The 16,516-nt window shown below is 31.3% G+C and overlaps 1 protein-coding gene across 1 annotated transcript; it reads left to right on the top strand.

Moving 5' to 3' along the window:
- Window positions 1-2,343: 2,343 nt before the first annotated feature.
- On the top strand, window positions 2,344-16,450 carry LOC141317090 (serine/threonine-protein kinase ULK1-like; the record flags this gene model as incomplete). Its single annotated transcript, XM_073832908.1, has 13 exons — window positions 2,344-2,376; window positions 2,596-2,686; window positions 6,150-6,323; window positions 6,700-6,773; window positions 7,930-8,031; window positions 10,540-10,598; window positions 12,373-12,455; window positions 12,536-12,586; window positions 12,676-12,764; window positions 13,031-13,154; window positions 13,257-13,302; window positions 15,982-16,053; window positions 16,343-16,450. Coding segments are annotated over 13 exons (1,106 nt in total), but the record flags the coding sequence as incomplete, so codon positions are not given.
- Between the last annotated feature and the right edge of the window lie 66 nt (window positions 16,451-16,516).

Consider the following 16,516-nt stretch of genomic DNA (forward strand, 5'->3'; position numbering starts at 1 on the left):
TATAAAATTAGCTGTTACACAACTTTAAAGTCATAAAGGGGTTGTTGTCTTTTATGAAACAAGTTTTTTTGCTTGTGTAAGATGCTATTTAAACACACATGTTCACGAAAGCACACTCTGTCACGCCGGCCGGCTGCCGTTCTGTGTGTCAGTCAGCTGTGGGTAATGACACCTCCTGCTTCTGTCCTGACTGTGGCAACACGCAGGGCCTGTATGGAAATCAGCCAAATGGGATTTTTGTTGCACAACAAGTGGGCCATGTAAATGCCTCTTTCAAAAGTGGTCACTATGGCACTTGGCCTGTGTGTGTACATATTGATCTGCTCTATTAAATCTTTCTGGAACAGAAACAGTAGAATTTATGGACATTAAGGGGTAACAAATCACCTAGAATGCACATTGGGTTTGATTATGCAGGCTAGAGGACAAAGGCCATTTTTGAGATGGTTTCACCTAGTGACTGCTGCACTTTAAGAGCCTCTCAATATTCTTGATTTGGCCAGGACCATGATGTTGCACTGTGTGCTTTTATTTTAGGCACCAATTAGCATAAAAACATAATATCTTAAGTAGTCTTAGTAGCTTTCAAAATTGCTTGGTAAACAGATGGTGGTTTGAAATGTGGCCAAAAAGTAATTTATTAATACTACTACTACTACTAATAATAATAATAATAAGTAATAAAAATTAATTGTTTTTATAATTATGTAAATGAGTTTATTATTAATTATTTGTAATGGTTTTTAAGTATAATATTTATTTTTAAATACATATTTTTATTTATATAAATATTAGTATCATATTTATTTTGTAAAGATTATTGTAATTACTTTATAGAACATTTTATAAGTAAATAATTTAAATTGTAATAATAACAGTTATAAGAATTGTTATTATTATTATGTGAACAAATATTATTATATTTAGTAATTCATACTTTTATTATTTATTTATTATAATTTATAGAACTTAAAGTAATTTATTTTATAATTAGTAATAATAACAAATATTTATAATAAAAATAATAATTGTGATAAGAATAAGTATAATTTTGTAAATGAATTTCATTATTGTTAATTATTTGTCATTGTTTTAAATAAGTATAATATTTATTTATTTTAAAATAAATATTATTATAATTAGTAATATTTTTATTGTTATTAATTAATACTAATTTAAAATGTATATTGTTCTCATATTTATTTTGTACAGGTTTTTGTAATTAAACATTTTATAAGTAATTCATTTTATAATTATTAAGTAATAATAATAAAAGTCATATTTATATTAATAATAATAATAAAACTTGATTGAATTATTATTATTGTTATATAATTTGATTTAATTAATATTATTGATTATTTGTAATTTTTTAATATTAAGTATAATATTTATTTATTTTAAAATAGTAATATTATTATTAGTAATATCATTTAGTTATTAATTAATGCTATTTTTAATTTTAGTAATAATTATTTAGTAATAATAATAAGAAGAAGAATGATTATTATTATGAATGTGTAAATGAATTTAATTAGTATGAATTATTTGTAAGTTTTAAAATAAGTAAAATATTAATGTTATAATAAATATTATTATAATTACTAATTATTTTACTTTTTTTAATTAATACTTATTTTAAATTCATATTATCATATTTATTTTGCAGAGATTATTGTAATTAATTTATAGCATTTTTTAAAGTAATTAATTTTATAATAATTATTATTAATAATATATAATAATGATAACAGTGATAAGAATTGATACTATTTTTGTTGTTGTTGTTGTTATGTAAATGAAGTTAACAATAATTCTTTGTATGTTCATTTATACAACTTTTTATAAGTAATTCATTTCAAGAATAATAATAATTATTATTATTATATTGTTTGGACTTTACACTGTTAAGCAGTTTTATTTTTAGCTTTAACTTAAACAAAAACTGCTATCAACCTCCTGTGCATGACTTTTTCAAAGTGTTCACAAAATAGAAAAATTAAACTTACTAAATAAAAATAAATAACTCAAACATAAAATGAGAAATGTCCGCACCTGAAAGAGTGCATCAAATTTAACCTGTCATGAAATGCAGGCACACAATGTGATTTGTGTTGCTTGTGAGCTCACTCTATAATGACAGACTATTCGTAGAAAGTCTGAGTAATTGTAGGCTTTGTATGATGAGTCAGTGTGACTCACTGGCATCTGTTGTGAGTCCAGCCCGAGGTCCATCCTGATCTAAACAATGAAGAGTTTGCGTCATGTGGCATGTTGGAGCGTGTTTCTTTCACATAATCAATTGTAAATGCTTAATAATGTGTCACATGTCTCTCCCTACAGGAGATATCAGGATGTGTCTATCTTGTCATGGAGGTGAGTCCAGATGGCATGCTGCACCTCTCACATACCCACTGTAAACCTCAAAATAGACTTGCTGTGAAGTAGAGAAAAAAAAATCAGAGGTCAAATGTCACCTCGCCTAGCAGAATGTCCTTAATGCTAAGCTTTAAATTCACACGGCTCTGTTATTATTGTCAGCACAAAGCCATTTGAAACCCAGGTGTTATTGTGATCACTCTTTCTTTTGATGAGAGTTTGTTTTGTGTTGACTGGACGCTGACAGTGTTTGTCTGTCTCCTCTTACAGTACTGCAATGGAGGAGACCTTGCAGAGTATTTACAATGTAAGTACACTAGCCTCATTTCAACATGTCACCTGCACTTTATTATATAAGTCACTGATTACTACAAATTAGGTAGTTGTTATTGCAAATTAAGAAATGGATAATTATGCAAAAGAGGTGTATCATTTTCCCATGTTATTATGCCTGCTTCTATATGCTTTGTTTTTGTAGACATATTTTAGTGCAGATTTTTTCTGGAGTCTTTGGATGCAGTGTATGCAGTTGTTGCAAGAATTAAAATTTGTTGTTATTTTATCTAAATATATAAAAATATGTGCACTGATTAGCATAAAAGCATTATATCTTTAGCAGTCTGAGGCAGAAATGGTTTAAAATGTGCCCAAATATATATTATTATTAAATAAACACCATAGAACATCCACACAATTAATAATAATAATATTAATAATAATAACAGTGATAAGAATTATTACTACTATGAGTATTTTTTTTTATATTTAATCATATTATATATATATATATATATATATATATATATATATATATATATATATATATATAATTTTTATAATTTTAAAATAATTGTATTATTATTAATTATTATTTGTAGTTTTAATGTGGTTTTGTGGTTTTAAATAAGTATAATATGTATTTATTTTAAAATAAATATAATTTGTTATAATTAGTAATATTTTTTTGTTATTACTAAATACTATTTTTCTAAAGGTTATTGTAATTAATTTATAGAACATTTTATAAGTACTTTATTTTATAATTAGTAATAATAAAAATAACAATCATATTATTATTGTTTTTTTTATTATGTAGTTGTTGACAAATTGAGATGCATCAAGAATTAAAATTCTAAATAATGCTGATAATTATTTATTTCGTGGTTAATGTTAAAAGTGTATGTTATTTTATGTAAATATCAAAAAATATGTGCACTGATCAGCATAAAAGCATAATATCTTTTGCAGTCTGAGGCAGAAATGTCTTTGTATACGGACGGTGGTTTGAAATGTGGCCAAATAAATTATTATTGATAAACACAGTAGGACATCCACACAATTCATTATTAATAATAAAAATAATAAATAATATCAGGGGTAAGAATTATAATTATAATTATGGAATATTTGTATAAATATTTATAATGATTTATTTAATATTTTAATATTAACTTTATCATGTATTATTTAATTATTCTTAATTATTTGTAGTTGGTTTTAAATAAGTATATTTATTTATTTAAAATAAATATTATAATTAGTTATATTTTTATTGTTATTACTTAATACTATTTTTCTAAAGGTTTCGAAAAATAGGTAATTAGCTAGTTAATTTATAGAACTTTGTATTAATACTTTATTTTATAATTAGTAATAATAATGATAACCATGATTTTATTATTATTTATTTTATTTATTATTTATTTGATGTAGTTGTATGCAGTTGTTAATTGAGATTCATCAAGAATTAAAGTACTTGATAATGCTAATAATTATTTTTATTTCAATTTAATTTCAAAATTGTATGTTATTTTATCTAAATATATCTAAAATAAAAAATATTAAAAACTGAAAAACTAGTCATTTTAAATGCTACAAGTAAATTTAGACATCACAAGATTTAATGTACATTATGAAAAATGTATATTTATTTTAAGAATTTGCAATGTAAAATAAGCATGAACAATTGAATATCCAATACTAGAAAATATATTCAATAGAAGCTGATACAAAATAAATATTTTATATTGTCCTTGATATAGTTATTTTAGTATGTTTAATATGCTTGTATATATATATATTAAATAAAATTTTATAATTTTAACTTTATAATTGTTTAAAATATAATTGCTAACTTTTCTATACTTTTTTTAATAAACTTTTTTGTTTGTTTGTTTTCCTTTTCTTCATTTTCATTTCATAGTCATTAGTCATTTTAGTGCTTCAGTTAAGTCACTAAGTCAAAATTAAAAAATTTCGTGTAATATTTACATTTTATTTTATTTTAATACAAACATTTTGATAGTTTTGATAGTGAATGATTATAACCATGTTTGATATATTGTCCATCCGTATCCTTTTTAGTAATCTAACTATTCTATTTTTCTAAAATTCGACTTATTAGGATGATCCATTAAATCGACAATTTTAGCATTGTTTATTCATCAACATTGTGTTTATTCCCAAAGGGATAAAGTTTGTATGATAAAAATAGATTGTTAACAGAATTGTAGAGTTTAAGTCCATTTCTCAAAGGTTGAAGCCTTGAACTTGCTTTAGTCTTGGTCTCAGAGACATTCACCAAACAAACAACTTGCCTGATCTTTCCTCAGAAAGATAATTCAGGACCTCTGAGAATAGCTCGTTTCACACTTGTGCCACAAATAGAGCCCCTTTGGAAGTGGTCTCATCTGAACACACACTTCTTGGGGGTTAAAATACACCTTCATCTAACCACAATATTTCCAGCATGCCTATATTTACCATGTTTGCGTTAACCGCTCTATTTTAAGCTGTCAGACTTTGTAGCGTTGTTAGGTTCCATGCCAGCCTCATCCGGGGTCGTGTTTGCCTTCACCCGCTCACCGCTTGCCACAGATTTGCTGGCACAGAACCAAGATCCCCTGCTGAAACTCAAGCCACAGTCTGACCTCATCCACCTGTCAGTCTGTTATCTGCCCTGTCCTGCATTGGAAAAACATGGGGGCTAAAAATAAGACTCCATGAAACAAGCATGTTTTGAGGGGAAGGAAAGTGGTGACCTGAGAGATGGGGGGGGAGCATGGGTTTTTGGAGTTGGATGGCAGCTGGAATTTGTTTTTGATTAATTGCTAACTCAATGATGTAATATCCCACAATTCAAAGTGTTTTCATCAGAATAATCCTTAAGGTGAATAGGGTAAAAAAAAATTAACTAATAGTTATCACCTTTCTGAATGAGGTCACTGAATGAAGTCAGTTTCAAAATTCTTGTTTAATATTTTTGACATTAGAGTCATAAGTTTTTACCGAGGGAATTTTGGGAATCTCATTTTGTCACTCCTTAATTCAGAAAATACTTAGTACAGACAGAAAACAATATATTTTTTTACATTTTAGGGGGGAGTAAAATATTTTATAAAATCAAGCAAATTATATATGAACAAATCCCTCTGTAAAAACCTTCTGGATATAGGCAGAAATAAAGATGTAAAGTTTGGTGTGTGTAAGTGCTACTGAAGTGGAGATTTATGGCTCAGTGTAGGAGAAAAACTAATTTTGATAAAACGACCATTAAGAATATGTATTGTATTTGAAATCTATTGAGACAAAAAGATTAAGTGCTATAAAAGAAACAATTAACAGTGTCTTTTTGATGTTTCAAAACACTTTATGAAAAACCAAAAAGCCCAAAATCTCAAACTTGACAGGTGCCTAAAAAAACTGCAGTGTCTGCCCTTAAAGTACTAAACTGAAATTAAATCTGTTGTTGTTCTTAACTTTCTCCACAGCTAAAGGCTGTCTGAGCGAGGACACGATTCGTGTTTTGCTACAGCAGTTGGCAGGAGCCATGAGTGTTTTAAGGAGTAAAGGCATCATCCACAGAGATCTGAAGCCCCAAAACATTCTTCTTTCATACAGCGCAGGGCGCAGGTCCAATCCCAACAACATCTGCATTAAACTGGGTGAGTGCTCCAGGTCAAAGTACACCATTTCGAACCCTCTACTAAAGGAAATGCTAAGACTGGTTATGGATCAGTGTGTACTGAATACTGATTATGAGGCTGTGAGATTATGAGTTATCAGTTTTGGCAGTGCTTGGTTGGGGTGTGTTTGTTCTTGTGTTATGACTGTAGTTTTAGGAGTCGACCACGTTGTTCCGTTTGCTCTTGAGTGTTTTGAAGACACTACGTGTCACTACACAGCTGTGCAAAGTCAAACAGCTGAAAGACACTTTCTGTAAACATTTGTGCATCACTTTTCATTACAAAAACAAGCGCTTAGATTTAGTTCTCAGCAACGTACATTAATTTTTCTTTCTTTTTCTTCCTCTCTCTCCAGCTGATTTTGGCTTTGCGCGGTATCTGCAGGGAAACACGATGGCTGCTACACTCTGTGGCTCTCCAATGTACATGGTGAGTGCTTCACTTCATGTTCTATTATCCAGATGTTGAGGGCTGCATGAGTTGGGGAAACAATATAATTGCTTAAAAAACAAAGTATTATTAAAAGTAAGTTATTTACTGTTATTATAGGGATAGCTCACCCAAAAAAAGAAAATTCTGTCATTTATTACTCACCCTCATGTCGTTCCAAACCCCTAGGACCTTTGTTCATCTTCTGAACACAAATTAAGATGTTTTTGATGAAATCCGAGAGCTTTCTGACCCTCCATAGACAGCAATGCAACTGAAACGTTCAAGAATCAGAAAATTAGTAAGGACAATGTTAAAGTAGTCCATGTGAAATCAGTGGTTCAACCTGAATTTTATGAAGCTACTAGAATACATTTTGTGTGCATAGAAAAAAGGACCGTTGCTGTCTATGCAGGGTCAGAAAGCTCTCGGATTTCATCAAAAGTATCTTAATTTATGTTTCAAAGATGAATGAAGGTCTTACGGGTTTGTAACAACATGAAGGAGAGTAATTAATGACACAATTTTCATTTTTGGGTGAACTATCCATTTAAGATTATATTATTATTATTATTATTATTATTACTAAATAAAATTATTAAACAAAATAAATAATAATAATAAATATTGTAACATTTCACTGTAAAGTAAAAAAAAAATATTTAAGAAAAATAAGAATTTTATTTTACAGCACAAATATATACAATATTTATGGTCTTAACTGAACCTGACCTTAAAGCATTTATAAATCGGCTGTTGCCAACCAAAACGCACGACACATGTATTTCTGTAATTAAATTGCATCATTTTTGTATTATGTACAGTACATTTCATAACCGGGATAGTCAACTTAATTAGAGTTTAGCAGAGTTTAGCTCCAACCCAAATCAAACACAATTGCCTGTAGCTTTCTAGTGATCGTGAAGACCTTGATTAGCTTGTTCAGGTGTGTTTGATTAGGGTTGGAGCTAAACTATGCAGGACATTGGCATTCCAGGACTGAAGTAGCCCATCCTTGTGTCATAACAAAGTACCGATTTTGTTTGTCAAAATAATCAAGTATTAGATAGTCAGATTCTGTATGACTTACTACAGATATTCTTGAGTGAATAGAGCAAAATACTGAGACTGCTACTTGTCTTGTTCATCTTTACAGGCTCCTGAGGTCATCATGTCAAAGAATTATGATGCCAAAGCTGACCTGTGGAGTGTAGGAACCATCATCTACCAGTGCTTGACTGGCAAAGCCCCCTTTCAGGTCAGTAACATAGACACACTAGTAAAAATCATGTATGACCCTGAGAGAGAAAGTGATACATTCACACTCACATCTCCCTCTTTCATTTGTGGATGCTTCTGTGGTTTTAAATCCTCTGCTATATATTCCTGGACTTCGTCTTTAAACATTGTGGATTGATTTAATAGAAGCCAAAATGAAAATCTTTTCATCAATTACTCATCCTCATGTCTTTGGAACAGACAAGAATTTAAGTTATTATTCACTGAAAATGTTTTTTTCTCCATCTCTCTAAAGAATTACTACAGATTCAGTATGAGGTTACATTGAATATAATAGCTATGCACCAAACTTAAGGTATTTTAGGTACATTTAGGCTGTGTACATTTTTTAGAAAACTAAAAAAACTAAAAGTGTTCTATCTACAGAAGTCTATGGAACTCAAAAACTTGAAGCTCAATATCTCAAAAGTGCTCAGAATGCAGATATATATAAACCGTGAATTATGTATTTTACTGAAATATGTAGTATAAAACCTATGAAAGATTGACATTATTTAAAAAATCCACATCATTTTATACATATTTTGGACTATGGAGGGTGCCATTATTTTGATGACGTATGATGGTTGCAATCTGTGAGCTACTGAAAGAGCTTATAGGTGGCGATGGATATAAGTGTAGGCTTAAAACCATCATTTTTCCTCACAAGGAGTCTAAATGCCCCCAACATCAAGTGAAATCTGTGCTTAGAAACTCCTTCATTGGCTGCGGCGTCATGACATATTTACATCCTGCCAGGATGGCATCTAGCGTTTCTTGTCTCTGCCATTTGTAAGCTCTTTCAGTAGCTGATGTCTACTAAAAGCCTCAAAGGCATCAAGGCTAAAGTGTAGAGAACAAAGACACGGCTCTTTAGAAAGTTGTATTCGTCCACAAGCATCTTCCTATTCTTTTGTCCTCTTTTTATCGCTAGGAAAAGCAGTGAAGACTTATATCGCTTTTCTTGCCTTTTCAACTGAAAATTACAACCAATAGCCGCACAATTTGGCATCAGATAAGTATTTTATTTTCCAAGTTGTTGCAGAAAAATAGCAACAGGTAGTACCAGTAGCTCATTGAGTACAGCCATTTCACCTCATCAGAATAATGGTGCCTCCATAGTCCAAACTATTTATAAAACTATGTTGATTTTTTTAAATAATGTATATTTGTATTGGTTTTTCTACTTCATATTTCAGTAAGAGACATAATTTAAGCTATAGTAAGCCATACAAGCCTTAAAAAAACATAAACTTTTGAATGGTAGCATATCGTCATCAAGGAGAAATGCAAGCAGTGTCACTGTGTGATAGTTTCTACTGCGTCAGTCCTGATCCCTCTGGAATGATTTAATTGCGAAAGCGTAACTGGCTGGCACCCTTGGTTATTAATGCCCTGTAGAGTGTGAAACATGATTGTGACATCTCACTGATAAACAAAACCACATGTCTGGAAGTAAACACACCCTTTGATTTACTAACAAACACTCACACCCATACACACACACATGTCCATTCACATGGCATCTCTGTGGTTTCACTACTAGAACAGGTTGTTTTTGTTTTGTTTTTTCTGTGATGATCATGTTGCAAAATATGCATGTTCGTGGAGCTTGTTGCTGCAATACTTCCGCTTAATATTGCCACAGACTGATCATCAGTTTGTTAATAAATTCATAACAGAATCCTGAAAAGGTGACGCGAGTGCCATCAAGTATTATAGGGATCCTTCAGCTAAGCTTTTAGCCAAGTGCTGCTGTTAGCAGGGATGATTTGTAGGTGGAGTTTACCCAGTTGACCTCAGCTTCCAGAGTCCAGACGGCTAACATGTGAACCTCGTCTGATCGCACGGTCACAACAAACGTGTCTATTTATGGGTTCGTATTTTTAGTCTTCAGAAAGAGTTGGTAATTTATTAGAAATTCCTGACAGTCCTGTAAAGCAACGTCAGTCTATAAATGTGTCAAGACGGGTCATTGAGTTCATTGAGAGGACAGATAAGTTCTCATTGTGTTTACCTACTCCTGCATGGAAATAGTGCTTTAAGTGCTTTCATAAACAGCCATTATAAAGCCTTTATGATTTGTAGAAACAGACCCTTGAGTGAAAGATTTAACCTCAGACCTGGAAAAATGTGTTTACATCTCAAACAGCCAGAGTTTACGAAAATGAATGTAGTTAAGCCATGGGATAAACTACTCAACCACAAACTATAACTCACTATTAAATGTTAGTCTAAAAATATGTATTATGTTTGCCTGCCATGCAGTTCAGAGTGAACCAACAGTATTAAACTAGATTTGAGTGGTATTTGATCTTGCAAAGCACTGTTATGCGAATGCTAGTGTTTTTGTTGTGGTTACAGGCTAAAGTCAGACAATATTCTGATTCAGAGATTTTTTTTTATTGCCTATAACAATTGTTCAGATGTCCATTAAGTAATATTGTTTTCAACTCAGTTTCTCAAATTATCTAAAATATTTTTCCAGGCAAGTACTCCTCAGGAACTGCGGCAGTTCTATGAAAGAAACCGGAGCCTGAGTCCCAGGTAAGTGACCCTGAGGACTGTATGTTAGTCATCTATCAACATGATCCAGTTTAGTTTGGGCACAACAGGCGCAAAGGTCCCTTGTGTCGTAAATTTTACAACTTCAGAGGTACTTTCCATTTAAAAATTTGCGGTTGGAAAGAGATGAACATATTTATTCATGAATGGTGCATTAAATTGATCAAGAATGATGGTAAAGACATTTATAATGTTACAAAAGACTTGCTGTATCAGAAATACAGATTTTTTTAATATATAGTTGCAATGTAAAATAACTGTTTTCTATTTTTAATATACATTAAAGTATAATTTATTCCTGTGATACAAACCAGAATTTTTAGCATCATTACTCCGGTCTTCAGTGCCACATGATCCTTTAGAAATCATTCTAATATCCTGATTTATTATCAACGTTGGAAACAGTTGCGCTGCTTAATATTTTTTTGGTACATTTTTGAGGATTTCTTTAATAAATAAAAAGTAAAAAAAAACTACAGCATTAAAGTAGGCATCAGGGCTAAAATTTAAATCTCAATTTCTATTTCATTTCATTAAAATAGAAATCTTCTGTAACAATGTAAACTACAATTTAAAAATGTGGGGTCAGTAAATGTTTAATCTTTTTTTTTTTTAAGGATTTAATACTTTAATTTAGCATGCGTTAAATTTATAAAAAGTGATAGTAAAGACTTATATTGTTAGAAAAGATTTCTATAAAATAATAAATGCTGTGCAAATAAATAAAGAATAAATGCTGTTCTTTTAAACTTTTTTTTTTTCATTAAAGAATCATTAAAAAAAATATTAAGCAACACATAATAATAATAAATCAGCATATGAGAATAATTTCTGAAGGATCGTGTGACACTGAAACCTGGAGTAATGATGCTGGAAATCAGCTTTGCTTCAGAGAAATAAATTATATTAAAATAGAAAACTGTTATTTTAAATTGTAATAATATTTCACAATATTACAGTTTTTCAGCATTTTTGACCAAATAAATGCAGCCTTGATTAGCCTAAGACATGTTTAAAAAAAAATTACAAATCTTGCAGATCCCAAACTTTTGAACGGCAGTGCAGATTTCAAAAGTCTTTTAAAGAACTTCCTCTTTATATAAGAATATTGGGAAAAAATGTATCTCAGTTTCCAAAATGGTACTGTTTTTTGAGCATCAAATCAGCATATTAGAATGATTTCTGAAGGACCATGTGACGTTGAAGTCTGGAGTAATGGCTGCTTAAAAACCAGATTTGGCACCACAGGAATTTCTTAACATATATTAAAATAATAATAATAATAATAAACAGTCATTTTAAATTGTAATAATATTTTAGAATATTACTATTTTTGCTATAATTTTTGGTCAAATAAATGCTACCTTTTCGAGCATAAGAGACATGCTAAAGGATTGCAAATCTTACCAACCCTAAACTTTTGAACAGTATGCGACCATAGCTAATATTTATTTATATTATGAGTGTAAATTTAATTTGATAGTCTCCCCCACAGGATGGTGCAGTAGAACTGGTTTCTTTTCTCTCATTGTTTTTCTATCTCCAATCTTTCATTCCTTTCCATCATTTACAATGAAGTTTTGTTTATCTAGACTGTTGCGATGTTTAAATTCATGAGTATCACTTTTTCACTCACTCTGTCAATTACAGAGTAACTCTGGCAACTCATTGAGCCCTTGCACAACAGTATAAACATGTACAGATAACTCTGTAGATTGTGATTCCTGTCAGTATCTAACTCCGCTGCTTTTCCCAGTATTCCACGGGAAACCTCCAGTCACCTCAGGCACCTTCTACTTGGGCTGCTGCAGAGAAACCACGGGGAACGCATGGACTTTGGTTAGTGGACAGACGTGTACAATCACAAGCTTGACTTTATAGCACTATCTAGAAATCATTATTATTATTGCCTATTCTAGATGAATTTTTCCACCATCCTTTCCTGGAGGCCAGTACATCCATGAAGAAATGTAAGATTGTAATGTATATCACTTTGTTTCTGCTATTCTGCTATAATTTTGGTTACAGTCACATTTCATTTTGTTTATTATTCTCGTAGCCTCTCCAGTGCCCATGCCCACATATCCCAGCTCTGGCTCAGGGAGCTCCAGCAGCGGCTCCTCAACGTCTCGCCTCACTCCTACTCAGGTACCACAATGAGCACATGATGCATGAATTTTAGACTCTATTTGAGGTGTACTGTGATTTTCATGATCCCTATATAGTGTATACAATACCATATAGCTAGGTCAGAGATCTTTTTATACTTTTATTCAGCAAGGATGCATTCAGGTAATCAAAAGTGACTCTAAAGATATTTGTAATGGTACAGAAGATTTCTATTTCAAATGAATGCTGTCCTTTTGAGCTTTCTATTCATCAAAGAATCCTTTTGAATGCTTTTTTCTTCACAGTCTGAAACTGAAGCACCAAGGCCCGTCCCTCAGACGAACCCCACACCACCTCCAGGTTCCCTGCTGAAAGACTCGTCTTCCTCAGACTCTGATGACTTTGTAATGGTGCCGGCTCAGTTCACCAGTAAGATGAGCCCTCACGCTTGTTGACCTACATTGGATTATGTAACAGACAAAACCGCTTTATTTGCACAAATACTAAATCTCAATCTGATAACTCTTGCAGGTGAAATAGTCAGCCCAGTAGGGCAGGACAGTCTGATGCGCAGCGGGTAAGTGAGTTTACATTTATCAAATACTTTAAGTGTTAAAGTGACAGGGCCCACATACAAAGTGTATACGGTTACATGTGGCATGCTCCTCAACTGTAACCTGCATATTCATACAACACACATGTGCATAAGCAGTTTGTTTCTGCACTTACTATGATGCACTTACTTGCCAGCATGTCACAAGTCATCAATATTCATTTTAACCCTTATGCGGTCTTCGTTTTGGAATCACACTCATGGTCAACAAAACTTAAATTTTGTAACAAAATAAAAGGTAACAAAAAAAACGAAAAAATGTTTTTCCTGTTTATTAATGTTTTTACTCCACATTTGTGCAGTTTTCGCAGTTTTTATGCTATTTTTTAAATATATATAAATTATTAAATAAATATATATTTTTAATAGGTTTATATGCAAAAACAGCTTTTTATGTAAAATTCACTTTATAAAATACCCACATTTTAAACTTTCATTCATGGGGATAACATGGATAATTTGATATGGTTTAGTGTAAGACTTTTGCCCATTTTTTGGAAAATGCTGTTTTAAAAAAATATAACTTTTACCACTAGATGGCTGCAGAGCACTACTATTAACTAATTGCTATTTGACCAACAATAAGATATCTTTTCACAAGTTTTTTCAGTTGAATTCATATCTACATATTATGAAATCACAATTATTACAATAAAAAATACTTTTTGACAAAGTTAAGCATTTTTTGTACTGAAACAAAACCAGTTCTATTACATATTGAGTTGCAGTACAAAACATGAACATAAGAATGCAACAACAACATCTTTTTTACTTTTTATTTGACAAATTATAAGAGAGCAGTTTTTATGGTCTCCAAATGTAGTCCTGTGTGTTTCATGATATGTAGATATGAACTCAACTGAAAAAAAACTTGTGAAAAGACATCTTTCAGGTGGTCAAATAGCAAAAAGCATATCGTGGAGCTCTGCAGCCACCTACTGGTAAAGGTATTTTTTTTACGTTTAAAACTGGATTTTCCAAAAGATGGGCAAAAATCTTACACTAAACCATGTGAAATTATCCATTTTATCTACATGAATGAAAGTTAGTCATGTGAGGTTTTTATGAAAGGGAATTTTACAAAAAAAGCTGTTTTTGTGTAAAAACCTATACAAAATATTTGTTTATTAATCTATATATATTTTAAAAATATCCTAAATCCTCCAAAAACTGCACACATGAGGAGTAAAAACATTAATAAACAGGAAAATAACATTTGTTTTGTTTTTTTAACTATTATTTTGTAACAAAAATTGCATTTTTGCCAAAGACCACGAGTGTGAGTTTTTTTTTTACACCAAGATAAAATCATGCTATCAATCCAATTTTTTTTTTTTTTTGTAGATCTACAAAGTGTTTACAGTTTTACAGAGTCTCATGTCTCTTGGACAAAGAGAATATTTTTTACATTTTTCCAAACGTCATTTGGGGTAAAAAATACCCCGAAGACCGCATAAGGGTTAAGGGTGTCAGTTGACCTTCTGACCTGTTGGCCATTTTTATGGTTCTGTGAAAAGGGCTGTTCATGCATTGACGCATTTGTGCAAAGAAAGAGGGAACACCTTACAGTCACGATAGCAAAAACAGTTTTTCTAACATGTCGGTTAACTTATACATTTATAACATAGTTAAAAGACAAGTTAAGATGAACATGTTTGAAAACTACTGTTTAAAAGTTTGAGGTCAGTAAGATTTTTTTAATAGAAGTCTCATGATCATCAAAGCTGCATTTATTTGATCCAAAATACAGTAAAACAGTAATATTGTGAAATATTACCATTTTAAAAAGTTTTCTATTTTAACATATATTTTTAAAATTTTTAATTTACTCCTTTTTGGCAAGTCTGAACGATTCTTTTGCAAATACGTCTAAATCAAGTTCATTTTTTACAAACTATTATCAAATTTACAATCCGTGTTGTTACTATTAACTAAAACTGCTATTAAAATGTTTAAAAAGTTAAATAATTGAACTTAGTCTGAAGTAAAATATAAATTTTAGATATAAAAGTTAAACTAAACTTAATTTTATTTTATTTATTGATTTATTTTTAAGTTAAAATTTAAGTACTAAGATTTTTGGAAGCCCTTTCTGCCACAAAAATAAAAAAGGTTTTTACTAAAAAAGGTAAGTTTTTATCTCACAATTTTTTTTGCAATTTTGTCTTTTTTTCCCCTCAGAATTGGAATTTATAACTCGCAACCGGGAGTTTATATCAAACAATTCTGAGAAAAAAGTCAGAATTGCAAGTTTATATCCCACAATCGTGAGAAAAAAGTCAGAATTGCGAGTTTATATCCTGCAATCGTGAGAAAAAAAGTCAGAATTGCGATTTTATATCCAGCAATTGTGAGAATAAAAGTCAGAATTGCGAATTCACATCCTGCAATCGTGAAAAAAAAGTTGGAATTGTACGTTTATATCCAGCAATCGTGAGGAAAAAAGTAAACAGGTTTCCATAAAAATTGCTAAAACTGAATTAAAAATTACATAATATACTCCTGTAATAGCAAAGTAAGCATCAGATACTTCTTTCAGATACATTGAGAAATCTTACAAACCAAAAGTTTTAAACAGTAGTGTGTATTATTCAGCTGGATGGTTTAAACATAACTGTGTACATGTATGTGTACTATTTCTAGAAGCTTACTGCTGGGTGTGGGTCGGACACCATCATCCTCCCCATCTGTCAGAGCCTCCCCAATCCCTTCCAGGTACTGTCTGTGTTTTAGTATGGAGATTAGCAATTAATACTGTAGAGGCTGTAAAAACACACTCTCCCTGAAGGCGAGCTTCTCACATTAAACAATAGGCTTTGTTTGCATGTGTGAAGTGAGAGACAGCTGCTTGAGTTAATGTGACTGGAGAAAGCAGGAATTCTAGAGATGAAAGTAATTCACCGATCACCAGGGAACAAATGGTTTAAATATATGTTTGTGAACATGACGTGTCAATCATTCACCCCCCCCCCCCCCCCCCCCCCCTCTCTCTCTTTCTCTGTAGGCCTCTGGAGTCGTGTGGCAGTAGTTACGCTCAGTCTGTGCCTGTTCCAGTGCCGACACAAAAACGCAACTACCAGAGGATGGAGCAGAACCTACAAGTGTCTGACAGGTTGGGTTTATCTCTATATCACTTTCTCAGACCTGAATTAGATACATGAATTCATAAATGTGCTTA

Source organism: Garra rufa, unplaced genomic scaffold (genome assembly GCF_049309525.1).
Source record: "Garra rufa unplaced genomic scaffold, GarRuf1.0 hap1_unplaced_298, whole genome shotgun sequence".
Taxonomy (NCBI): domain Eukaryota; kingdom Metazoa; phylum Chordata; class Actinopteri; order Cypriniformes; family Cyprinidae; genus Garra; species Garra rufa.